General features: G+C 38.2%; 1 protein-coding gene across 2 annotated transcripts in view; it reads left to right on the top strand.

The window, feature by feature from the left end:
• CNTNAP5 (contactin associated protein family member 5) overlaps positions 1-26,756 on the top strand; it is a 1,047,625-nt gene extending 1,020,869 nt beyond the window's left edge. For both annotated transcript variants that reach the window (XM_055572939.1, XM_055572940.1), the window contains exons 22-24: positions 21,684-21,902; positions 23,972-24,043; positions 26,560-26,756. In XM_055572939.1, the coding sequence (XP_055428914.1) occupies positions 21,684-21,902; positions 23,972-24,043; positions 26,560-26,756 (488 nt within the window). The remainder of the gene's footprint in view (positions 1-21,683; positions 21,903-23,971; positions 24,044-26,559) is intronic.
• The last annotated feature ends 425 nt before the right edge of the window (positions 26,757-27,181 follow it).

A 27,181-nucleotide genomic window follows, 5' to 3' on the forward strand; every position in this document is an offset into this window, starting at 1 on the left:
TGACTTTGAATTTCTCTGATATTTTTTTCCTTATGTGCATAATGGATATAATGCCACACTGCTGTCTTTTCCAAGTCTTAAACTAGTGTGTGCCCTTCATCTGTTACTTCACCACTTAATCTATGATGCTCAGTAATCAATATCTCCTATTATTTTTATGGGACAGTACTTCAAAAGTCTTTCTGAGTGATATATAATATTGTCAAGTAGTATGAGGCCTGTGATACAGATAAGTACTGAAATAGATGATAATTGGCACCACACACACACACACATACACACAGAGAGTAGCACTAAATATAATTATCACCAGCAGGGAAATTTTTGCCTGTGGCCAATCTCCATTCAATTCCTAGAGAATAGTGCATTTTCTCCTCATACAGCACAGCCAAATTTTGGTCATTCAACCTAGACATGGGGATTTTTGCAGAAGTCAATATATGACTCATCAAAAATAACGTTTTTTTTTTTTACATTCATTGGCCGCCACTTTATTTTTTTTTTGTTTGACCTTTTATTTTTTTTTAATGTCACTACAGTTTATTTTTTAATTTTTTTTTACTTTTATTTATTTATTTATTTTTTTACTTTACAATATTGTATTGGTTTTGCCATACATCAACATGCATCCACCACGGGTGTACAGGTTTTCCCCATCCTGAACCCCCCTCTCACCTCCCTCCCGATACCATCCCTCTGGGTCATCCCAGTGCACCAGCCCCAAGCTTCCTGTATCCTGCATCGAACCTGGACTGGCGATTCATTTCTTATATGAAATTATACGTGTTTTAATGCCATTCTCCCAAATCATCCCCCCACCTCCCACAGAGTCCAAAAGACTGTTCTATACATCTGTGTCTCTTTTGCTGTCTTGCATACAGGGTTGTCGTTACCATCTTTCTAAATTCCATATATATGCGTTAGTATACTGTATTGGTGTTTTTCTTTCTGGCTTACTTCACTCTGTATAATAGGCTCCAGTTTCATCCATCTTATTAGAACTGATTCAAATGTATTCTTTTTAATGTCTGAGTAATACTCCATTGTGTACATGTACCACAGCCTTCTTATCCATTCATCTGCTGAAGGACATCTAGGTTGCTTCCATGTCCTGGCTATTATAAACAGTGCTGCGATGAACAAAGTTATCTTCATTTTGATAATAGATATTAATTAACTTTTGTCACTCTTGTCTCTTACACATACAGAATGGAATTTTTCAGAGGCTCCAAGATATGTAATGATATCACCACTTGGTCAACTAATGGCATATGTGCTATGGCTTCTTTTAAAATTTTTTTAGTTTTTAATTTTTAACACAATGGATATAGATATATACAAAACAAATTATAGATATACAAAATCTCTTCAAGGTTTTGAATACAGAAAATGGATCTGGAAACTGAAAACAGGTCTTGAAAACTGCTGATCTAAACAAATGCTTATGGTCCCTTCCTTTTGCCAGTGATTGAAGCAGCACAAACCTGGAACACAGTATGGCCAACTAGAAGTCTGCAGGGTTGCTGTGTGTATGTGGTTCTGAGAAAGGATTCTCCATTCTCAAAAAGAAAAACAGCATAAAACTGAAGCAGCTTTTGTTTATGTATTTATATACTGCTTCTGGACATCATTGCATCTAGATGTGATACCTGGAACTGCACAACCCCTGGTTCCAGCCTGCATATGAGATAGCCACGCAGAAGAAGCCCTGAAACTCCATGCTCAGAACTATCCTTGTCTCTAACTTCTTATTATTTGAGACAGCTTCCCTGTAATGTTTAAGTCTCTGCACACTGGAGTTTCTGTGACCTACAGCAGAAAACCTCCTCACAAAATATACATTATGCCTACCTCTGTAAACAAACAAACAAACAAAAAGAAATAACATCAGATCTCTGGAGGTGCTCAGTGTGGCTTTTACTCTTTTGGTACTTTTGACTTCACAGCTAGCAATTCCATAGCAGAGCATAATATAGTTCTATAGGTTATTTTTGGACTCTGTTAAAAGACTCTTTTTGGGGACATGTAGGGTTCTAGTTTTGCTCCTATCCTTTAACAGAGTAAACAACAGAGATATGAATCAAGACATGTGAATTATCTGGTTCTGGGGTGACATCAAATAAATAATCAACATACAGGGATCTTTTTTGTTGTTGTTTTTTAAATTTTCCAGTTCCAAAGGAATGAGTTTTTACATCAACTTGAGCATTCCAATCTTAGACTCAGAAAAGTGATTTTTCTGTAGAAAATAAGCAGAATTGGCATTGGGAGTATGATATCTATAAGTTTAAATTTTGGATATATTGCTAAAGTCTTATTTATCCAGGACTCACTGTCATATATCCACAGAACTGCCTTTATGTAATGCATGCAACTAAGGAACCCAATTAAAAGGTGAATAATATAATTTAGCTTGTGAGATGTTCACTGGAGATAATGAATTCTCAAAGGGCAGAATTTTTGTTGACTGAATCATCTTGGTTATTTTTATCTTTCTTATATTAGCATCTATCATCTATTTATCTTCTATTTATCTATAGGTATATATTTTTACTTAAAGAAAAATAATGCAATACCTATCATATGCCAGGTCCCGTACAATTCAGACTCAATTAATCATCCTAAAGACATTTGTTTAGCAACCTCTATGCCAAAATAATATGTTAGTATATAGCATCTCTGACTCAGTGGACATAAATATGAGCAACCTCTGGGAAATACTGAAGGTCAGGGAAGACTGGTGTGCTACAGTCCATGGGGTCACAAAGAGTCAGACATGATTTAGTGACTGAATAGCAACAACACATAGTTAGCAGTAAACAAATAAGGACATTTTCAACATAAAATAGATGGTCTGGAGTGGTACCTAAAAGGTGAAACAATGTTATACACACAAACACAGACAAAATTGCAAAGTCTGATGCAATTAATTAGAAAGGAAATCATCTGGTTTCCTGCTGGAAATTGAGAATTGCAGAAGGAGTGTGTGCTCCTTAGTTGGGTGTTTAAGTATGTCTTCGCTGAGGAAGGGGCTTTCAGTATGGGACCCAAAGGTAAGGAGTCTATCATGCAACATTTGGAGGTATCTCCTTGGCAGTGGGGTCATGAAGAATAATAGACACTGGGATGTGTAGCAATCCAATTTACATGGTCACTCAGGTTCCTTTTAGGGAACCCTTTAGGCAGTTTATTTAATTTTAGATAACAAAATACTGAGAATAATGAAGAGAAATATTTGATGAGTACCCTTGGAAGAGCTATTATCTTAATTTCATTAAGAGATATTAATGAAATTCTTATCAGGATTGGGCATCATCAAAGAGAATTCCACATAACATGTTGTGAGTGTGATTATTAAAAGTAAATAAACTAAGTGCTTATAAGTGGCCAGAATAAATAAGTTTGAAATATATCTAAATATCACTGATCAGGTTGCATTGTTGTTGATATTTGGAAACATTTGTTTCTTAATTATTCATTCCCTTTTCAGTTTACGAAACACTGTGTCTTAGGTCTGGTATCCTAATTGGGTGAAGAGAAAAGGACAGTTTACCCAAAAGCAAAAAGTTACCAATATAGTTGGAAGACAGATTGTAAACATAATGGTGGAATAAAAGAAATGTGATAAAAGTAAGCAAATGCCTTGGAAACGTGGAGAAGGACTTACTTAACTCGACTTGGTCCCTCCCTGTTTTTTCAGCATCATCTTTTGTCTTATTTTAAGTCAGAGTTAACTTAATTTTTTAATGTTTGAAATGTGATGGTCTTTCACACTCTAGACTTTGTACAGGCTTTGCTTGTATCTGGAGCACTCTGCCCACCTTTTCATGTTTGCTTATTGACCTAATATATTTATTCCAAGCCGTCTTTTCTAAAGTACTGTTTCTCAAAATGTGGTTCATGAATCATCTGTATCATAATTGTCTAAGAATGCACTTTAAAAATGCAAATTATTTTGTACCTCCACACCAGACCTACTGAATGAGTAGAGATCTAAAGATAGACGTTTTCATACATATACCTGGAACTTTATTTTACAAACTAAATTTGATCCCTGCTGCCCTAGATTGTGTCAGGGGTTTTGTCTGTACTCCCAGAGCCATAAGCATCTGTGCCGCCATAAGACTTTTGCTTGAAATCATTGCTGGTCTATTCAATTAATCCTCCAAAGTGACTGAAATCTCATAGAGATAAGGAAAATGTCCTTTAGCTGACAATTGTCTCACAAGGAGCGTGGTTCTCATAGGTGGCTAATAAATAGATGTAGGTCTTACAAAGAAGGAGTGGATATTACCCAGGTGGTTAAGGGACAGAAGAGCCTTACAGGCAGAGAGAATGTGTGCTACTATTCAGGAAAGAAGACGTTCGGTTCTATGTAGCACAGATGGGGCTGGATGGGTGCATGGGATTTTGCTGGTGAATGTTTCTAAGTTATGCTTTGGAGCTGAGGTTTCTTTTCACTTTATCAACAATCAATAAAACCTAGAAATCCCACTCCTGGGCATATATCCAGAGAAAGCCGTAATTCAAAAAGACACATGTACCCCAATGTTCATTGCAATACCATTCACAATGGCTAGGATATAGAAGAAACCTAAATGTCCATCAATAGAGGGATGGATAAAGATGTAGTACATTTATACAATGGAATATTACCCAGTCATAAAAAGGAATACACTTGTGCCATTTGTAGAGACCTAGATGAACCTAGAGACTGTCATAGAGATTGAAGTAAGTCATAAATAGAAAAAAAATCAATTGTAATGCATATATGTGGAATCTATAAAAATGGTATAAATTAACTTATTTTCAAAGCAGAAATAGAGACACAGGCATAGACAAAAAAATGTGTGGGTACTAAAGAGGAAAGGGGATGGGATGAATTGGGAGATAGGGATTGACATACATACACTCGGTATGAAATAGATAACTAATGAGAACCTACTTGTATAGCACAGGGAATTCTACTCAGTGCTCTGTGGTGATCTAAATGAGAAGTAAATCCCCAAAACAAGGGATATATGTATACATATTGCTGATTAACTTTGCTTCACAGCAGAAACTAACACAACATTATGAAACAATTTATATTATACTAAAAGTTAATTTTAAAATGCCTACATAAAAGTATTAAATATGGCATGATAGAAAGAAATAAGGACAGAATATAAAAGACCTAGATATCAGGCCTGAATTGGCCATGAACTAGGTAACTTGCTTTAAACAATTACTTGACCTTGTGTCTTAACTTTCCTAACTGGTAATTGGGTATAATTATCTTAATTTTCTTATTACAAAAGGATGAATATTTATTAATACACAGGTTGTATGAATGTACATTCCATGAAAAGAAAAAAAAAGCATTAAGTAAATGCCAGCTATTTTTAAATACAGTTTGACATTCTTCTTTCAGGATTAAAAGCTTTATCTGAGGGACATGGTTTTTAGACTCTGGATAATCTCCGATATCCAGCTAAATTATCAGACTGTTTGTCTCTTACCTGAAAGCCACTTTTTAGTACTCTTGAGGGCAAACTCTTTACTTGTATATATTACTTATATTTTTCATTAACATCAGTTTTTTTTCTTTATGTTTTATGAAGGTACAGTATTTTAGTTTCATAAGTCAAGAATGTGTGGGCTGCATGACCTGTATTTTGACACTTCATGATTCAAATGTCTTCTGTGGCTTTTGACATATAGCAAATGTCATGGTACATCCTACGGCAGTGTCTGTTTTTAGCAAATTGCTGATCTTTTTTTTTTTTAAATATCCAGAAAAACAAAACAAACAAAAAAAAAAACCCACCTACCTGGTTGGACTCTATCACTCTCTTAGTGTCAAACAACTGTGACTCTGCAAAGTGCTGGACTTTCTGGGACTAAAACTGGTTCTGTGCTGTTTTCCTTGGCATAACAAAATCCACTTGTTTCAACAGAGGGGCATAGATTTGCTTTGAAGAAAGGTGTGCTTGCAAATTAATGTAGATAGTCAAATTTTTAGATGCTTAAAGAAGTTAGTCTATAATAACTTAACCAACTGAGTCATTCAAAGTTTTAGTACTACATTTATTAAGTTATGCATCAGTATGAAATGGAAATTTAGTCTTTACAGCAAGCACATAAGGATTTACGTCTTAGTTTTCTCATATAAATGAAGTATTTCTTGGGCATGTTGAGGGTCATTGAATGTAGACAAAGGAGTTTGGAACTTGGGTATGTTGAGGGTCATTGAATGTAGACAAAGGAGTTTGGAACTCTTTGGATAAGTAGTAGGAATAATAATAATAAATGCATATAAAGGCACTGAGCTGGAATTCATACTTATTATATTTATTCCCATCACAATTAATGTGGTCAATACTATTTATCACTACTTTACAGTGGAAAAAACTGAAGCTCAGAAATGAGAAAATACAAGTCATATGTTCAAGGGCATAATTCATCAGCTCAGGCTACCTCCAACCTGTGCTCTTTCAGCACACCATGCTGCTTATACACCGGTATTTGAGGGCAGGGAGACAAACTCTAATAAGAATCAGAAACACTATTTCAGTGATATTTAAAGTGTGTTAGAAGGTAGAAACAATGTCAGCTTCGAATAAGAATTTTTAAGATTTTTCTTTGTAAGATATTTATGGTTTTTCAAGATGATGGTATATATTATATGAAGACAAACCTTTCAGTTCTTGATTAGGTGGGACTTTTATATATGAGCAGAAAACCTTGGGAAGAATGAGAAAGAAGAGTGGCATTTTCCCATGGTAGAGCCTTTCTTTGCAATCCCATTCTACCGCTTCTGAAAAGCTGCCTTCACTGTGAAGTTTATCTTCCATATTTATTCCGTAGCTCAACCCACACAGTAGTCCCCTTGCCTAATTCCTTATAACTTGAATGTGACTGTAATCTAAAAATTGAATAAAATGACTTAAGAATTGGATTCTCTTTTTTTAATTTGATTTTAATTGCAGAGTAATTACTTTACAGTATTGTGATGGTTTCTGCCATATATCTACATGAATCAACCATAGGTATACATATGTCCCTTCCCTCTTAAACCTCCCTCCTATCTCCTTCCCATCCCACCCTTCTAGGTTGTCACAGAACACCAGCTTCAAGTTCCCTGCATAATTCAGCAAATTCCCACTGACTATCCCTTACATGAGCTTCCCTGGTAGTGCTAATGGTAAAGATTACACCTGCCAATGTAGGAGACATAAGAGACATGGGTTGAACCCCTGGGTCAGGAAGATCCCCTGGAGGAGTGCATGGCAACCCACTCCAGTATTCTTGCCTAAATAATCCCATGGACAGAAGAGCCTGGTGAACTTTAGTCCATGGGGTCACAAAGAGTTGGACACGACTGAAGCAACTTAGCATGCTCCACAAATATCCATTTTAAATATGATAATATACATGTTTAAATATTACTCTCTCCCACCCTGCATTATCTTTAATATAACAAAGAGTTCAGAATGACCTATGATTTTCTTAGATTTTGCAACCTATTTCTTCTTAACTAATTTATGTAAAGGTGTTTTACAAAAGTACTTAGGATATTTTTGGAAGGTTTTTTTAGGGAGGAAGCATAGTTTACATAAAAGTTTTGTGTTGACTTGGCATTTCAAGTCATAAATACTTTGGTTTAAATCTCAACATTGCCACATGATCTCCTGTATATATTTTAACTTTAATAATTTCAGTTTTTTCAGACTTGTATAAACAGTTATGTAAAGTTTAAAAATAAAATAAAATTAAAAAAAAATAAATGAAAGAATGAGACTACATCAAATATATATATATGTGTGTGTATACACTACAACATGGATGAATCTAGAGGCTATTATGCTAAGGGAAATATATCAAAGACAAATACAATCTCACTTATATGTGACTTCTAAAAGCCAAAACAAGGAAAGTAATGAAACACTCATATGGAGAACAAACTGGTGGTTTCCAGAAGGATGGTAGTTAGGGGAGTGGTCAAAATAAGTGAATGGGTTTAAGATATACAAACCTTCAGTTATTAAATAAATGGGCCATGGTGATAAGAAATACAGTAAATGATATTGTAATAAATTTGTGTGGGATAGATGGTTGCTAGACTTATCATGGTGATCACTTTATAACATATGCAAATGTCAAATCACAGTATGCTACTGCTACTGTTACTGCTAAGTCACTTCAGTCATGTCCGACTCTGTGCGACCCCATAGACGGCAGCCCACCAGGCTCCCCCATCCCTGGGATTCTCCAGGCAAGAACACTGGAGTGGGTTGCCATTTCCTTCTCCAATGCATGAAAGTGAAAAGTGAAAGTGAAGTCGCTCAGTCGTATCTGATTCTTAGTGACCCCATGGACTGCGGCCTACCAGGGTCCTCCGTCCATGGGATTGCAAGAGTACTAGAGTGGGGTGCCATTGCCTTCTCTGAAATCACAATATAGTGCACCTAAAACTAACATTGTATGTGTGTGCATACTAAGTTGCTACAGTTGTATCCAACTCTTTGTAACCCTACAGAGTGTAGCCCACCAGGCTCCTTTGTCCATGGGATTCTCCAAGTAAGAATACTAGAGTGGGTTGCCTTACCCTCCTCCAGGGGATCTTGCTGACCCAGGGATTGAGCCCACTGTCTCCCGCATTGGCAGGTGGATTCTTGACCACTAGCACACCTGGGAAACCCATAATGTTTTATGTCAACCACTTCTCAAAAATTTTAAAAATATTGCATTATTATATAGTCGGCTCTTAATAATTGTTGAATATTGAACAAATGTATCTTTAGCAAATAATTGTTTATTATGGCATATTATTTAACAAGTTTGTAAGAAGTAAATACAATCTGGAATCATCCTAACAGTTTTTTTTTTTTTTTTTGCTTCTCCATATATATATAAGAATCTGAGAAATCATTATGTCAACTTCATACTAAGAATATTTTCTCCTATCAAGGACTCTTTGTTTTCTTTTTTTTTCTCTCATAAACCTCTCAAGGTTTGCATGCTTTTCATATATCTAGAATAAATAAGCTTTCCTAGAGATAAGGTTTCATCCAAAATATTTCTTCCTTTGAAGAGAGGTAGTCATTTTCTGGCATGTTGCCTTATTTATTCATGTCCTACTTCTTTTACCTGGAACTTGGGTTCAAGGTAGTCACAGTAACAATATCCTTCAAATATTGGCACCGATATAGGCTTCTTTTTAACTGAGTTCTAGGAATGAGATGTGGCAGTTTTGACTTAGAGCATTAGCTACAATGACATGTCACTTTCCACTGCTTTGAAATTCTACAAGGCAAAAACCTCATGCCAGTTCATGCTTTCCATCTCTTGTCTTCTGCCTCTCTCTGTAAATTCCTCTGATCTCTAACTACCCCTTAATAACTACCAATCAGTAACTAGTGCATCTTCTGAATTACACTGAGTTCTGTGGTACTCAACAAATAGCACCTAGCCTTACTTAAAGACTTTTGGTGTGTAAGACTGTTGAATAACAATGTTTGAACAGTCTTTTACCCTCATAATCTTGTTTTTAAAGCTTAGAATAAAAGATAAACATATGTGGTGCATTCATGAGTAAGTAACAAATATGTTCCACCCTGGAAGGATATTTATTGGAATATTTGAAAGAGAGCAGTTTCTTCCCCACCCTATGTTCTTTCACACTTGAAGAAGTGTCACTTCACATCTCGATTTTATTTTTATTATTATTACCTGGAGAGTTTTCAGAGAATCTCAGATGCAGCATGTCTGGAAGAATGGAGTGGTAGAAAGAATAATGACCCACAAAGACAGCTGAATACTAATCCTCAGAACCTGTGACTATGTTAGGCTAACTGGCATAGAAGACTTAAGGTTTGATAATCAGTTATCCTTAAAATAGGGATGTGATGTGCAAGTCACTCAGTTGTATCCAACACTTTGCAATCCCATGGACTGTAGCCTGCCAGGCTCCTCCGTCCATAGAATTCTCCAGTCAAGAATACTGCAGTGGGTTGCCATTCCCTTCTCCAGGGGATTTTCCTGACCCAGGGATTGAACCCAGGTCTCCCTCACTGTAGGTGAATTCTTTACTGTCTGAGCCACCAGGGATGGCTCAGCTTGGTACAATCCCAAAGATCCTTAAAAGTGTAAGAAAGGGGCAAAAGAAGATAATTAGAATTAAATCTGATTTCAGATGAAAGATGCACAGACATGCAACACTGTTGGCTTTGAAAGTATGGGAAGGGGGCTATAAGCCAAGGAATGTGGGTGGTTTATGGCAGTTAGAAAAGACAAAGAGAGGTGGTCCTAAGATGGCAGAGGAATAGGACAGGGAGACCACTTTATCCCCCACAAACTCATCAAAAGATCATTTCAATGCTGAGCAGCTTACACAAAACAACTTCTGAATGCTGGTGGAGGACACCAGGCACCCAGAAAGGCAGCCCATTCTCTTCAAAAGAAGGTAGGGCAAAATATAAAAGACAAAAAGAGAGACATAAGAGTTAGTGATGGAGACCTGTCCCTGGAGGGAGTTGTGAAGGAGGAGAAGTTTCCAAACAGTGGGAAACCCTCTCACCAGCAGGTATGTGGGGGAGTTTTAGAATCTCAGAGGGCAACATAACCAGGAGGAAAAAGAAACAAAGAAAAAAAAAAACACAGAATATATGCGTAACCATAACTCCCAATGGAGAAGTAGCCCAGACGCTCGCACCCACCACCGGCAAGCAGGGGCTCAACAGAGAGGCACCTGCTGCATTGCTTAGGGTAAGTGCCCTGAGGACAATCTATGGGAGTTAACATGAGATAGCAACCCAAACTGTGGGATAGCCAGAGAGAGAAAAGAAAAAGAGTGAGAGAGAGAGAGAGAACTTTCCTGTGAAAACCTCTAACCTAAGGCACAGCCTCGGAGAATGCAATGGCATCCCACTCCAATACTGTTGCCTGGAAAATCCCTTGGATGGAGGAGCCTGGTAGGCTGCAGTCCATGGGGTCGTGAAGAGTTGGACACAACTGAGCGACTTCACTTTCACTTGACTTCACTAGGGCACAGCCTGGCCTGCTCAGAGAACAAAGAATTGAGCGAATACTAAAGGGGAGCTAGCCAGCTGTGGACAGGCCCGTCCCCCCACCTGAGGCAGAGAGGCAGGTGGGCGACAGCCAGAGCTGGAAGGCAAGGGGCAATCTCGGCCCCAGAGATGGCATCCTCCACCAAACTGTGAGCAGGCTCCCAGTTGCTAACCAAGTCTTCTTGGGATCCTGGACGGTTGACATCTGCCAGGAGGGTCGCAGCCTGAGATCAACTCCCTAGAGGAGACACAAAGCACACCTGATATGGCGCTCTTGTGGCACACTGGGAAACTGAGTGGCTGGGACCAGGGAGGTAATTAAGATGCACAGACCACCTGGGACAGTGTGCAGTGTGCTCACCAAGCACCTCGTTGCCTGAGCTGCTCAGACCTGGGAAGAGCACACAATGCATGCCTGAGTCTGTGTCTTTGTGGAGTACCCAAGAACCTGAGCCTGAGCAGCTTAGACCTGGCAAGTGGACGAAACACAGGTCTGCTTTGGACAGTTTCCTTGCAGAGCAACCTGGCACCTGAGCAATGTAGGCTGGGAAAGCACATGCTGCCGTGAGCTGGGGCAAACCCAGTGTGGTCCATACACTGCGAGCACTCCCCACACAAGCCAGTGATATTTCTTTCCAGTGTTCCTCCCTCCCCACAGCACATCTGAACAAGTGAGCCTAAATAAGTGACCACCTTCACCCCTTTGTGTCAGGGCAGAAATTAGACACTGAAGAGACTTGCAAACAGAGGAAGCCAAAATAAAGAAGAGGGAACCACTCTGGAAGTGACAGGTGAAACAGATTAAAACCCTGTAGTTAGCATTGGCTAAGCATTGGAAGGAGCCTATAGACCTTGAAAAAAAGTATAAGCTTTAACAAGGAATTATCTGAAACTGAATTGACACCACACTGCCCTCAAAAACTCCAGAGAAATCCCTAGATATATTTTTACTATTATCATTTTTAACTTCTAAAGCAAATTTCATATATATATATATGTATATATATTATAATTTTTGTGATTGATTTTGTTTTGTATTTTTAATATTGTATTTTTGAGACTCTAACCTCTACTCTAGATTTTTAATTTTTGCTTTATGGTTTTTGTTATCAATTTTGTACCTTTAAGAATCTAATCTTCAGTACACATTTTTACTTAGGGGTGTGATTACTAGCTTGATTGCTCTCTCCCCTTTTGACTCTCTCTTTTCTCCCTCAGGTCACCTCTATCTCCTCCCTTCCCCTTCACTTTTCTACTTAATTCTGTGAATCTCTCTGGGTGTTCTGGGCTGTGGGAAACACTTAGGGGACTGATTACTGGCTCAGTTGGTCTCTCCCTTTTTGATTCCCCCTCTTCTCCTAGTCACCTCTCTCTCCCTTGTCCCTCTTTGCTTCTCTATGCAATTATTTGAACATCTCTGAGTGTTCCAGACTGTGGAGAGCATGTAGGGAATTGATTGCTGGCGAGATTGCTCTCTCCCCTTTTCTTCTCCTCCTGGTCACCTCTATTTCCTTCCTCCCTCTTCTCCTCTCCATGTAAATCTGTGAACCTCTCTGTGTGTCCCTCACTGTGGAGAATCTTTTCACCATTAACCTAGATGTTTTATCATCTGTGCTGTATGGATAGAGAAGTGTTGATGCTACTGTAAGAATAAGACTAAAACCCAGAGGCAGAAGGCTGAAATTCAAAACTTGAGACCCCAGAAAACTCCTGACTCCATGAACATTACTTGGCAAGAGCTATTCCAAAAGCCTCCATACCTACACTGAAACCAAGCACCACCCAAGAGCCAACAAGTTCCAGAGCAAAACATACCAAGCTAATTATCCAGCAATGCAGGAACACAGCCCTGAGCATTAAAATATAGGCTGCCCGAAGTCACACAAAACTCACAGACACCTCAAAACTCACTACTGGATACTTCATTACACTCCAGAGAGAAGAGATAAAGCTCCACCCAACAGAACACAGATGCAAGCTTCCCTAACCAGGAAACCTTGACAAGCCACTAGTCCAACCCCACCCACAGGGAGCAACCTCCACAATAAAAAAGAACTACAAACTTCCAGCCTACAGAAAGGCCACTGCAAAAACAGCAATCTAAACAAAATGAAAAGGCAGAGAAATATTCAGCAGGTAAAGGAACATAATAAACATCCATGAAACCAAACAAAAGAGGAGGAGATAGGGAGTCTACCTGATAAAGAATTCAGAATAATGATAGTAAATGTGATCCAAAATCTTGAAAACAAAATAGAGTTATAGATAAATACACTGGAAATGAGGATTGAGAAAACGCAAGAAATATTTAACAAAGACCTATAAGAAATAAAAAAGAGTAAATCAATAATGAATAATGCAATAATTGAGATCAAAAGCACTCTAGAAGGAACCAACAATAGAATAATTGAGGCACAAGATACGATAAGTGAGATGGAAGATAGAATGGTGGAAATAAATGAAGCAGAGAGGGGGGAAAAAAAAGAAATGAGGACAACCTCAGAGACCTCTAGGACAATATTAAATGCCTCAATATTTCAATCATAGGAGTCCCAGAATAAGAAGACTGAAAAGCTATCAGAAAATACTTGAGGAGATAATAGTTGAAAACTTCCCTAAAACGGGGAAGGAAATAGCCACCCAAGTCCAAGAAACTCAGAGAGTCCCAAACAGGATAAACCCAAGGCAAAACACCCCAAGACACATATTAATCAAATTAATGAAGATCAAACACAAAGAGCAAATATTAAAAGCAGCAAGGGAAGAACAACAAATAACACACAAGGGGATTCCCATAAGGATAACAGCTCATCTTTCAACAGAAACTTTTCAGAGCAGAAAGGAATGGCAGGACATACTTAAAGTGATGACAAAGAAAAACCTACAGCCCAGATTACTATACCCAGAAAGGATCTCATTCAAATATGAAGGAGAAAACAAAAGCTTTACACAAGCAAAAGCTGAGAGAATTCAGCATCACCAAACCAGCTCTTCAACAAATGCTAAAGGATCTTCTCTAGACAGGAAACACAGAAAAGGTTTATAAACTCGAACCCAAAACAACAAAGTAAATGGCAAAGGGATCATACTTACTAATAATTACCTTAAATGTAAATGGGTTGAATGCCCCAACCAAAAGACAAAGACTGGCTGAATGGATACACAAACAAGACATCTATCTGTGCTGTCTACAAGAAACCCACCTCAAAACAAGGGACATATTCAGACTGAAAGTGAAGGGCTAGAAAAAGATATCTCATGGAAATGGAGACCAAAAGAAAGTGGGAGTAGCAATACTCATATCAGATAAAATAGACTTTGAAATAAAGGTCGTGAAAAGAGGCAAAGAAGGACACTATATAATGATCAAAGGATCAATCCAAGAAGAAGATACAACAATTATAAATATATATGCACCCAATATAGAAGCATTGCAATATGTAAGGCAAAAGCTAACAAGTATGAAAGGGGAAATTAACAGTAACACAATAGTGGGAGACTTTAATACCCCACTCACACCTATGGAACTAAAATTAAATTAGCAAGGAAACACAAACTTTAAATGATACAATGGACCAGTTAGATCTAATTGATATCTATGGGACATTTCACCCCCGAACAGTGAATTTCAACTTTTTCTCAAGTGCACATGGAACATTCTCCAAGATAGATCACATCCTGCACCATAAATCTAACCTTGGTAAATTCAAAAAATTGAAATCATTTCAAACATCTTTTCTGATCACAATGTGGTAAGATTAGATGTCAACTACAGGAAAAAAAAATATCAAAAATACGAACATATGGAGGCTAAACAATACGTTTCTGAATAAGCAACAAATCACAGAAGAAATAAAAATATACATAGAAATGAATGAACTTGAAAACACAACAACCCAAAATCTATGGGATTCAGCAAAATCGGTGCTAAGGGGAAAGTTCATAGCAATACAAGCTTACCTCAAGAAACAAGAGAAGAATCAAATAAATAAACTAACTTTACACCTAAAGCAACTAGAAAAAGAACAAATGAAGAACCCCAGAGTTAGTGGAAGGAAAGAAATCATAAAAATTAGGGCAGAAATAAATGAAAAAGAAACAAAGGAGACTATAGCAAAAATCAACAAAACTAAAAGCTGGTTCTTTGAGAAGATAAATAAAATAGACAAACCATTAGCCAGACTCCTCAAGAAAAAAAGGGAGAAGAATCAAATCAACAAAATTAGAAATGAAAATGGAGAAATCACAACAGACAACACAGAAATACAAAGGATCATAAGAGACTACTATCAGCAACTATATGCCAATAAAATGGACAACTTGGAAGAAATGGAAAAATTCTTAGAAAACTATAACCTTCCAAAACTGAACCAGAAAGAAATAGAAAACCTTAACAGACCTATCACAACTGCTGAAATTGAAACTGTAATAGAAATTTTTCCAACAAACAAAAGCCCAGGACCAGATGGCTTCACAGCTGAATTCTACCAAAAATTTAGAGAAGAGCTAACACCTATCCTACTCAAACTCTTCCAGAAGATAAAAGAGGAAGGTAAACTGCCAAACTCACTCTGTGAGGCCACCATCACCCTAATACCAAAACCAGACAAACGTGCCACAGAAAAAGAAAACTACAGGCCAATATCACTGATGAACATAGATGCAAAAATCCTTAACAAAATTCTAGCAAACAAAATCCAACAACATATTAAAAAGATCATACATCATGACCAAGTGGGCTTTATCCCAGGGATGCAAGGATTCTTCAATATTCACAAACCAATCGATGTGATACACCACATTAACAAATTGAAAGACAAAACCCATATGATTATCTCAATAGATCACAGAAAGCCTTTGGGAAATTCAACATCCATTTATGATAAAAACCCTCCAGAAAGCGGGCATACAAGGAACATACCTCAACAAAATAAAAGCTATATATGGCAAACCCACAGCAAACATTGTCTTCAATGGTGAAAAATTGAAAGCATTTCCCCTACAGTCAGGAACAAGACAAGGGTGCCCATTCTTACCACTACTATTCAACATGGTTTTGGAAGTTTTAGCCACAGCAATCAGAGCAGAAAAAGAAATAAAAGGAATCCCGATTGGAAAAGAAGTAAAACTCTCACTGTTTGTAGATGATATGATCCTCTACATAAAAATGATATGATCCTCTACAAAATCCTAAAGACACCACCAGAAAATTACTAGAGCTAATCAATGAATATAGTAAAGTTGCAGGATATAAAATTAATACACATAAGCCCCTTGCATTCTTATACACTAACAATAAGACAACACAAAGAAAATTAAAGAAACAATTCCATTCACCATTACAATGAAAAGAATAAAATATTTCTACCTAAAGAAATAATAAATAAATAAATCTACCTAAAGAAACAAAAGACATATATAGAAAACTGTAAAACACTGATAAAAGAATCAAAGATGACACAAATAGATGGAGAAATATACCATGTTCATGGATTGGAAGAATCAATATAGTGAAAATGAGTATACTACCAAAAGCAATCTTTGATTCAATGCAACCCCTATCAAGCTACCAACAGTATTTTTCAGAGAACTATAACAAATAATTTCACAAATAATAAACCACAAATAGCCAAAGCAATCTTGAGAAAGAAGAATGGAACTGGAGGACTCAACCTGCCTGACTTCAGGCTATACTACAAAGCTACAAGTCATCAAGACAATATGGTACCAGCACAAAGACAGAAACATAGATCAATGGAACAAAATAGAAAACCCAGAGATAAATCCACACACCTATGGACACCTTATCTTTGACAAAGGAGGCAAGAATATACAATGGAGAAAAGACAACCTCTTTAACAAGTGGTGGTGGGAAAACTGGTCAACCACTTGTAAAAGAATGAAACTAGGAATAGTTTCTAACACCATACACAAAAATAAGGTCAAAAATGGATTAAAGGTCTAAATATAAGACCAGAAACTATAAAACTCCTAAAGAAAAACAGGCAAAACACGCTCTAACGTAAATCATAGCAGGACCCTCCATGACCCACCTCCCAGAGTAATGGAAATAAAAGCAAAAATAGACAAATGGGACCTAATTAAACTTAAAAGCTTTTACACAACGAAGGAAACTATAAGCAAGGTGAAAAGACAGCCTTCAGAATGGGAGAGTTCAGTTCATTTCAGTTGCTTAGTCGTGTCCGACTCTTTGCAATCCCATGAACCACAGCACGCAAGGCCTCCCTGTCCATCAGCAAGTCCTAGAGTCCACCCAAACCCATGTCCATTGTGTCGGTGATGCCATCCAACCATCTCATCCTCTGTCGTCCCCTTCTCCTCCTGCCCTCAATCTTTCCCAGCATCAGGGTCTTTTCAAATGACTCAGCTCTCCACATCAGGTAGCCAAAGTATTGGAGTTTCAGCTTCAACATCAGTCCCTCCAATGAACACCCAGGACTGATCTCCTTTAGGATGGACTGGTTGGATCGTCTTGCAGTCCAAGGGACTCTCAAGAGTCTTCTCCCACACCACATTTCAAAGGCATCAATTCTTTGGCGCTCAGCTTTCTTTATAGTCCAAGTCTCACATCCATACATGACTACTGGAAAAACCATAGCCTTGACTAGATGGACCTTTGTTGACAAATAATGTCTCTGCTTTTTAATATACTGTCTAGGTTGGTCATGACTTCCCTTCCAAGGAGCAAGAATCTTTTCATTTCATGCCTGCAATCACCATCTGCCATGATTTTGGAGCCCAGAAAAATAAAATCAGCCACTGTTTGCACTGTTTCCCCATCTATTTGCCATGAAGTGATGGGACTGGATGCCATGATCTTAGTTTTCTGAATGTTGAGCTTTAAGCCAACTCTCTTCTTTCAGAATGGGAAAAAATAATGGCAAATTAAGCAACTGACAAAGAATTAATCTAAAATATATACAAGCAGCTCATGCAGCTCAATTCCAGAAAAATAAACGACCCAATCAAAAGATGGGCCAAAGAACTAAACAGACGTTTCTCCAAAGAAGACATGCAGATGGCTAACAAACACATGAAAAGATGCTCAACATCACTCATTATCAGAGAAATGCAAGTCAAAACCACAATGAGGTACCATCTTACACTGGATAGAATGGCTGCTATCAAAATGTCTACAAACAATAAATGCTGGAGAGGGTGGGGATAAAACAGAACCCTCTTACACTGTTGGTGAGAATGCACACTAGTAGAGCCACTGTAGAAAACAGTGTGGAGATTCCCTTAAAAACTGGAAATAGAACTGCTATATGACCCAGCAATCCCACTGCTGGGCATACACACTGAGGAAACCAGAAATGAAAGAGACACGTGTACCCCCATATTCATCGCAGCACTATTTACAATAGCTAGATATGGAGGCAATCTAAGAAGTCCATCAGCAGACGAATGGATAAGAAAGCTGTGGTGCATATATACAATGGAATATTACTCAGCCATTAAAAAGAAAGCGTTTGAATTGATTCTAATGAGGTGGATGAAACTGGAACCTGTTATACAGAGTGAAGTAAGTCAGAAAAAAAATCACCAATACAGTATATTACTGCATATATATGAAATTTAGAAATACGGTAACGTTGACCCTATATGTGAGATAGCAAAAGAGACACAGATGTAAAGAACAGAATTTTGGACTCTGTGGAAGAAGGCAAGGGTGGGATGATTTGAGAGATTAGCATTGACACATGTATATTACCATATGTGAACTAGATCGTCAGTCTAGTTCTGATGCATGAGACAGGGTGCTCAGGACTGGTGCACTGGGACAACCCTGAAGGATGGAATGGGTGGGAGGTGGGAGGGGGGTTCAGGATAGGGGACACATGAACACCCGTGGCTGATTCATGTCACTGTGTGACAAAGACCACTGCAATATTGTCAAGTAATTAGCCTCCAATTAAAATAAATAAATAAATTTAAAGAAAGAGAACAAAAGAAAAGACAAAGAGATGGGTTATCCCCTGGAGCCTCTAGCAAAAAATGCAAATTGACAGCATCTTGATTTTAGCTCAGTGGGAACCTGTATCAGACTTCTGCAGAGCTGTAAGACAAAGCATGTGTTGTTTTATGCTAAGTTGTTTAAGTTTATGCTAATTTGTTATAATTTCTCTGCTCTTCTCCAGTAGCATATTGGGCACCTACTGACCTGGGGTGTTCATCTTTCAGTGTCATATCTTTATGCATTGTCATACTGTTCATGGGATTCTCAAGGCAAGAATGTTGAAGTGGTTTGCCATTCCCTTCTCTAGTGGACCACATTTACAGAACCCTCCACCATGACCCATCCATCTTGGCTGGCCCTGTATGACATGGATCATGGTTTCATTGAGTCAGACAAGGCTTGTGATCCATGTGATCAAATGCTTCAAGACGGTGAAGTAGAAGGACATGCAATCATCTTCTCCTGTGAGTGCCAGGGAGTCTCCAGCGGCAAGAGACTGGTTCCATATTGGGAAAGGAATATGTCAAGGCTGTATATTGTCACTCTGTTCATTTACCTTCTGTGCAGAGTATATCATGAGAAATACCAGGATGTATAAAGTACAAGCTGGAATCAATATTGTGGGGAGAAATATCTGTAAACTCAGATAGGCAGATGACACCATCCTTATGGCAGAAAGTGAAGAAGAACTAAAGAGCATTTTGATGAAGGTGAAAGGGGAGAGTGAAAAAGCTGGCTTAAAGCTCAGCATTCAAAAAACAAAGATCATGGCATCTAGTCCCATTACCTCACAGCAAATAGATAGGGAAACAATGGAAACAGTGACAGACTGCATTTTCTTAGGCTCCAAAATCACTGCAGATTATTACTGCAGCCATGAAATTAAAAGATGCTGATCCTTGGAAGAAAAGCTATGACCATCCTAGACAGCATACTAAAAAGCAGAGGTATTACTTTGCCGGCAAAGTTCTGTCTAGTCAAAACTATGGTTTTCCAGTAGTCATGTATGGATGTGAAAATTGGACCATAAAGAAGGCTGATTGCTGAAGAATTGATGCTTATGAACTGTGGTGTTGGAGAAGACTCTTGAGAGTCCCTCGAACTGCAAGGAGATCAAACCAGTCCATCCTAGAGGAAATTAGTCCTGAATGTTCATTGGAAGGAGTGATGCTGAAGCTGAAGCTCCAGTGCTTTGACCACCTGATGCAAAGAGCTGACTCATTAGAGAAGACCCTGATGCTGGGAAAGACTGAAGGAAGAAGGAGAAGGGGATGACAGAGGATGAGATGGTGGATGGCATCACTGACTCAGGGAACATAAGTTTGAGAAAGCTCTGGGAAATGGTAAAGGACAGGGAAGCCTAGTGGTGCAGTCCATGGGGTAGCAAAGAGTTAGACATGACTGAGTGACCGAGCAACATCAATAACAATTGTTTACAACAGCCACATTAAATTAATACACATAATTTCTTTTATTTTCCTGTAAGATAAGAGGGATGATAAATTAGTGAGGTTTACATGGGCGTTGCTCAGGAAGGAATAATAATAAGGTCAAAAGTAGACATAGCATTGTTGAGGGATATTAGTTTCTAATTTTCCTCTATATGTCCACTATATAACTTCCCTAAATGTGGCCAACAAAATGCTTGCTTGATGATCCCTGGAAGCACTCTTTGATCATTAATGACTGGAAGTAAATTATAATTAATCTGATTGAGAGGAAAGTCCTTGTCTTCTTCCAGAAAATAAGCATATTATCATAATAAAATAACTATTTGAACCATCTAGGTCTATTGAAACTGTTATGCTTTAAAAGAGGGGGGAAAGTCCATCCTGCTTTGTCATCTTATGCAATTGCATCACAGAACTTTGTTCAAATGATCCTTATTAAAATAAAGAAATGGCATACTGAGTAATATTACCACAAATCTTCAAGAAAATGAGACATTTGATCTTGCCATGATTCATAAATGATTCCCTCATTATCTTTTATAAAAACTCAAAGACACTTTGGGAGATTGAGTGCTGTCATAGAAAATCCATGCTCACCAGTCAGTAATATGGACAGAACTAAGCATGTGAAAATATTGAATATATGGTCAAGCTATTAGTGTATGAAAATGTATTAGTATATAGTGTATACAAGCTGCTGAAAACACCAAACATGATAAACTTCTGAGAGGATCACTTTACATTTCCTATCTCTCTGCCTCATTTCACTTTTTTTCTTACTATCATTTTGAGTGAAGTATTGTAATGAGCATTGTAGTATGCTTGAATTAATCACCATCCATAAATAAATTGTGATGGAGATAATGATCTAAATTCTATAATATAAAACATCTAGAGTGTAGAGGAGATTTATTAAGTATTTGTTACAGTTCATAAAATACATGAATGAAAATTTAGAAGTTTGAAACATTATCTCAAGGCAAAATAGCCCAAGCAATTTTCTGTGATATGTGGTTGATGTATTGACACATATTTTGGGTAGACTTTCGAGAAAGTAGATGAAGAGAGAGAAAGGACAATTTCCTTTATTCAAAGAATAAAAAGGCACTTTCTGTAATTTCAAACATTACTTAACATGGAGATGGAACAGTTTTTTGTTTTTATTTGTTTTTTTTAAACTAATTGTTTTTCACATTGCAGAGAATCTTGGATTGGATGCTGAAGTTGCTAAAGCCAATGCCCTGGGTTTTGTTGGGTGTCTGGCCTCAGTCCAATACAACCATATTACACCACTGAAGGCAGCCCTGCGCCATTCTACCACTGCACCTATAACCATCCAAGGGGCCTTGATAGAATCCAGCTGTGCCTCTCTGACGGACTCGGATGTGAATGCGGTGACCACGGTGCATTCCTCATCAGGTGTGCAAGAAAATACTCCACGAAACTTCTTTCACCAGTACTACTTAGATGTCTTCAAGAAGCTTTCAGGCTAAAGGCTAACGTGAATCAATTTCTTACCTTGTATGATTACAGGCAGTTAAGAATTATGACTGGTTTCTTAGATTGATATTTAATATATTTAAATAATCCTATTTCTAGTATAGAGCTTCCCAGGTGGCTCAGTGATAAATAATTTGCCTGCCAAGCAGAAGATGCAGGTTCTATTCCTGGGTCAGGAAGATCCCCTGGAGAAGGAAATGGCTACCCCCTCCAGTATTCTTGCCTGGGAAATCCCATGGAGAGAGGACCCTAGAAGGCTACAGTACACAGGGTCGCAAAAAGAGTTGGACAGGACTTAGCTACCAAACAACAACTTCTAATATAATGAGTAGTTAGAAATGCATACATATATGTCTGTGAGTGAGTGAGTGAAAGTCACTTAGTCATGTCTGACTCTTTGTGACCCCATGGACTATAAAGTCCATGGAATTCTCCAGGCCAGAATGCTGGAGAGGGTAGCCTTTCCATTCTCCAGGGGATCTTCCCAACCCAGGGATTGAACCCAGGTATCCCACATTGCAGGCAGATTCTTTACCAGTTGAGCCACAAGGGAAGCCCAAGAATATTGGAGTGGGTAACCTTTCCCTTCTCCAGTGGATCTTCCCAATCCAGGAATTGAACCAGGATCTCCTTTATTGCAGGTGGATTATTTACCAACTGAGGTATCAGGGAAGCCCATATATGTATGTAGGTATATTTATTTTTTCACTACTATTTAAAGTGGCTACTGCTCTGAGGATTGAAGAGTTTTGAGGACAGGAAGGTAAGCTGGTCTTTGAACTAATAAAATTCATGTGATTAAAACCAACCTTCCTTAATAATAGGAAAGCCCCATGGTACTATCATCCACATATCTTCTCTTATTTTACCACTCCTTGAAATACCTTTTCTAGCTTTATTAGTCACCATCATCCTAGGTGTCTAGAAGTATTCTTAGGATTTAATTTAGTCAGGTATGTTCATCAATTGCCAAATAAGTTATGAATTATGAGCAAAGAAAGGGCATAGAGTTTTTCTGCTACCTTCTTATTACTGATCTTGGTGTTGACTTGGCAGCAGTCAGGTATGTATCCTAGAAAAGTACATGAATGTGACACTTGGCTAGGCTTGATTTGTGTTCTGAATCTTCCAATGCTAGACTATGGAACTTTGGGCAGGTTACTTAATGGCTTTGATATCTGTGAAAATGGGAAAAACAATAATCATGTTGGAGTTATTTTCAGAGAATTAAATGATAGAGCAGTATTAATGATAGGTGCTGTAAGTCCTGCAAGTTTTATGTGCACTATATGGATACCTCTAGGATCATTAACCCGTTTTAATACCTTTGCAGGTTGTTGTTTTAAAATGTACAAAGTTCAGTATCACCGGACTGATAAGTGTCAGAGCAAAGATTAGAACCCAGGTCTAGGTGCCTTCAAACTTGATGCTCTTTAAGAAACAAACAAACAAACAAAAAACATATATGTTAATGTACATCTAGTAAAACCCTCTAGTGAGGGTTTCCTGGGTGTGTTAATGCACCAACACTTTTGTTCTTTCCTGCCAATGAGCTCATAAATCTCTTGTAATTAAAGAAACCTCTGGAAAAAAAATAAATAAAGAAAGAAACCTCTGAAGCAGAGGCAAGTGTGATTGAGGGAAGAAGGTGTTGTCATGTATAGAAACTGTCCAGCAAAGCAGAAAAGGACATCAAAAGTAGGCTGAGAGGTAAGCAGTAGACTAAAGCAGACATAATACCACCATCACTTTGTTTAACCCCTTATATTACAGCTTATATAGAATCTAACAGAATCATGCAAGTATGGGGTATAAGCAGAGTACTTCAAATACTCTTTTTTTTTTTCCTGTATATGCTTGTTTGGGTTCCTTCCAAAATGCCAGCTACTAACTCTCTGAGATCACCTGGTCTAACCCACAGGTGTGTCATCTCAACTGCATATTGTAGACCTTCTGCTAGGACTTTGAGTGTCTTTTACTCCTTTCAGATCTTTTTGGGAAGACAGATGAGCAGGAACCACTCACCAATGCAGTGAGAAGTGACTCGGCCGTCATTGGAGGTAAACCATGCTTTGTGGCTGAAAGCAGAACAGACATAAGTGATTCTGTGGTCTGGAGGAATTATCTGAATTCTTCCTCAATTGTGGCCATCCAGCACCCAGAGCCCTGCATGATCTGCAAGAATGTGAGCCTTTTCATGAATAGTCATAATGCTTTGATGATCAAAGACACCCTCCCCCCAGGCCAGGTACCAGCAGCTCCATGGAATCTTCTTTCCCCTAAACCACCAGGCAGCTGAGCACAGAGTCAACAGCTGGATAATTTACTTCCAGACAGGCAGCATGCATCCTGTTGATCTCATCCAGTTGTCATTTTTCCTAAAGCACAAACAAAGTAAACCAATAAAACTACATATGGAAAGAAGCCATGTTGGCACAAACAGATGGGCAAAGCCATCATCCTGTCGGGTTTTCTCCACCGAGTGGATCAAATGAGCAGGGTGAAGCCCACAGGACTGTAGTTTCCAATCCAGCAACACATATGGTTACAGAGGCAGATCTTGTCTGCTCTGCTGTGAACCCCGCCTTCCCTTCTCCTCCCTTACTTCTCCATTTTCTCCCTGCCTCTTGGTTTCTCCACTTTGTATTCTTCCTCAGCTTGGCTGCTACCTCTGGGAGCTTGATTTGTCCATCTGGGCCTTGCAACACAGAATGACTCCCAAACCTTGTTTAATGGAAGATGCCTGTGAGAGACTGAAATCATTTCCATCTGAGAACCAGGGTCCTCACAGCGCCCCTATCTCTGCCTTCTGTCAGGCTAGATGAGCTGTTCTACACCAGATGGAGTTTGCTCTTAAAAATCAACATTAACCATTTATTTAACATCTATAGAATGAGCCCCATTACGGGTCAGGACCAGCACTAAGTATAGAAGTAGAATGACGAAAAACGTGAATGCTGCCCTGTAAGAACTCACAGCTTGGCTGGGGTTGGGTGGGATGGGGTAGGTAAACAGGTAACAACAGAACCAGTGAGTGGTGTTTTAAGGTAGGCAGCACAACTGGCAAGGGGAGCACAGAGGTGCATAATTACAATATGATTGTGAGGAAAACACACACATACACATACACATACACACGTTTCCTTAATGAAGTTCTTCAAATGTCTGGCCTGAATTCCTGCTTCAGGAATAAAGTCCAAGTGGATTTTTGTTTTGCAACAAGAAATATAGGAAACCATTTGATGCGTATTTCTCTTCACATAATTTTTCACTTGACAAGTAGTAAAAGACTTTAGTGACTGCTGACTTTTTCCCACTAGCGTACAGGCTTCCTTGAGTCTAAGAACAGGATATTCATCCCAACCCCTGAAGAAAATTCCTGGGGGTTCACAGCCTCCCACCCTAAATATTCCATGTCCTGAAGAAGTAGAAACTGGTTCTATATTTCATCTTTTATGCAGCCCATTCCTGGGTATCACTCACTATACCCAGTTTATTTCTAGGCTTGTTAACTTACCTGGTTTTACTTTGCCTTGTTCTAAAATAGTTGGGGAAAATGTTATGGTTTAGGAATATTTTAAAAAGTAAACCATCTTACTTTGTAAAATAAACATTTTGTCTCAAGAGTCATTCTACTTAGATAAGAAAACAGCAGAAAATATACTTTATTAGGAATGAATTTATCTTTGAATATCATACAAATTTTTCAAAGATTTTAATGTTGAGAAACACTTTCTCCTATAGATTCTTTTTCTCTTTAGAAATTTTGACAGTATCCACATTTTTACCATCCTTTGCTCACTTTGCTATTCACTTCTCAAGAGAATTCCTGCCAAAGGTAGGGTCAAGACCTTAGGATCAGTGAGGATGACTTGCCAAGTAGGTCCAGTAAAATCACATACAATCAATCCAAAGTAGGGGAGAATGTGACACAATAGGGCAGACATTTGCTATTGTAGTTGACTCTGGAGGACAGAAGGGTACCATCTTCAGACTACCCTGCATCTTACAGAGTATGCAGCAGGGTAAAATGCCCTGAATGTTTAGTAAGCATTTCATTATTAATAAGACATTTTTAGTAAAGCAAACATATATTGCAAACAAATTTACATCCATAGTGTATGTACTGGGAAGTGAGATACTTAAATATTGTTTTCTAGGATGCTGAAATAGTTCTAAGATACTTACTTATTTGCAAGGTGACAAAGAAGTGTGCTAATTAAAAGTGATTCAGGCATATTCTTGAAGGCAAGTCTTGAAGGAATTTATTAAGAGATCATTTGCTAGTCTGATTTCATGTTTATTTGATGACATTCTTAGTCTGTTAAATATAACCTTCTCTGATATAAACTGGCTTGCTCTGTCACTAGTCTGAAAGAGGGTTTTTTTTGCTAATTGAAGCCTGAAAACATTTTAGCCTGTGTTTATTTCTGGACATGTGGCAGAGTTTGTTGCTTGTTTGTTTGTTTTTGTTTGGTTCTTTGTCCTAAGTGACCTTGTTGTCTTCTTTAAGTTCTTTCTCCTGATCAGATGATCTGTGATAATTGCCTTCTCTCTTGTCCCTCTTTCTCAACAGGAGTAATAGCAGTGGTGATATTCATCATCTTCTCGATCATTGGCATCATGAGCCGCTTCCTTTACCAGCATAAGCAGTCACATCGCACCAACCAGATGAAGGAGAAGGAATATCCAGAAAATTTGGACAGTTCCTTTAGAAATGACATTGATTTACAAAACACAGTGAGCGAGTGTAAGCGGGAATATTTCATCTGAAAAACTGCAGGGTCATCTCATATTCTTTTTTATTTTTGGTTTCTCCTTATCAACTTTCTCCCATACTTTAATTTTGGTCATTCTCTTTCTCTGTTTCCCTTTTATTTTGGGGACATATCTGCATTCACCAGAGCATCTATCCCCTCAAACTAGCCCAGAATACTAGGCAGCTATGGCCACTGCCTTCCTCTTTAACAAACTTATCATGGTGAAAATGATCACTCAAGAGATTGATTTGACTACTTTAGACAAGGAAGAGACACATGGGTGTGCACATGTCCATATTCTGTTCTGTATTTCTGATTTCTAAGATGCAGCCTTCAGTTCTGCAACTATTCAGTCTTGCAGGCTTACCTTGAACCTGAGCTCTGTGACTTCGGCATGTAACCATCATCCTCGACACCTTCCCCCACTTCAATTCCACT

Source organism: Bubalus kerabau, chromosome 3, assembly GCF_029407905.1.
Source record: "Bubalus kerabau isolate K-KA32 ecotype Philippines breed swamp buffalo chromosome 3, PCC_UOA_SB_1v2, whole genome shotgun sequence".
NCBI lineage: Eukaryota > Metazoa > Chordata > Mammalia > Artiodactyla > Bovidae > Bubalus > Bubalus kerabau.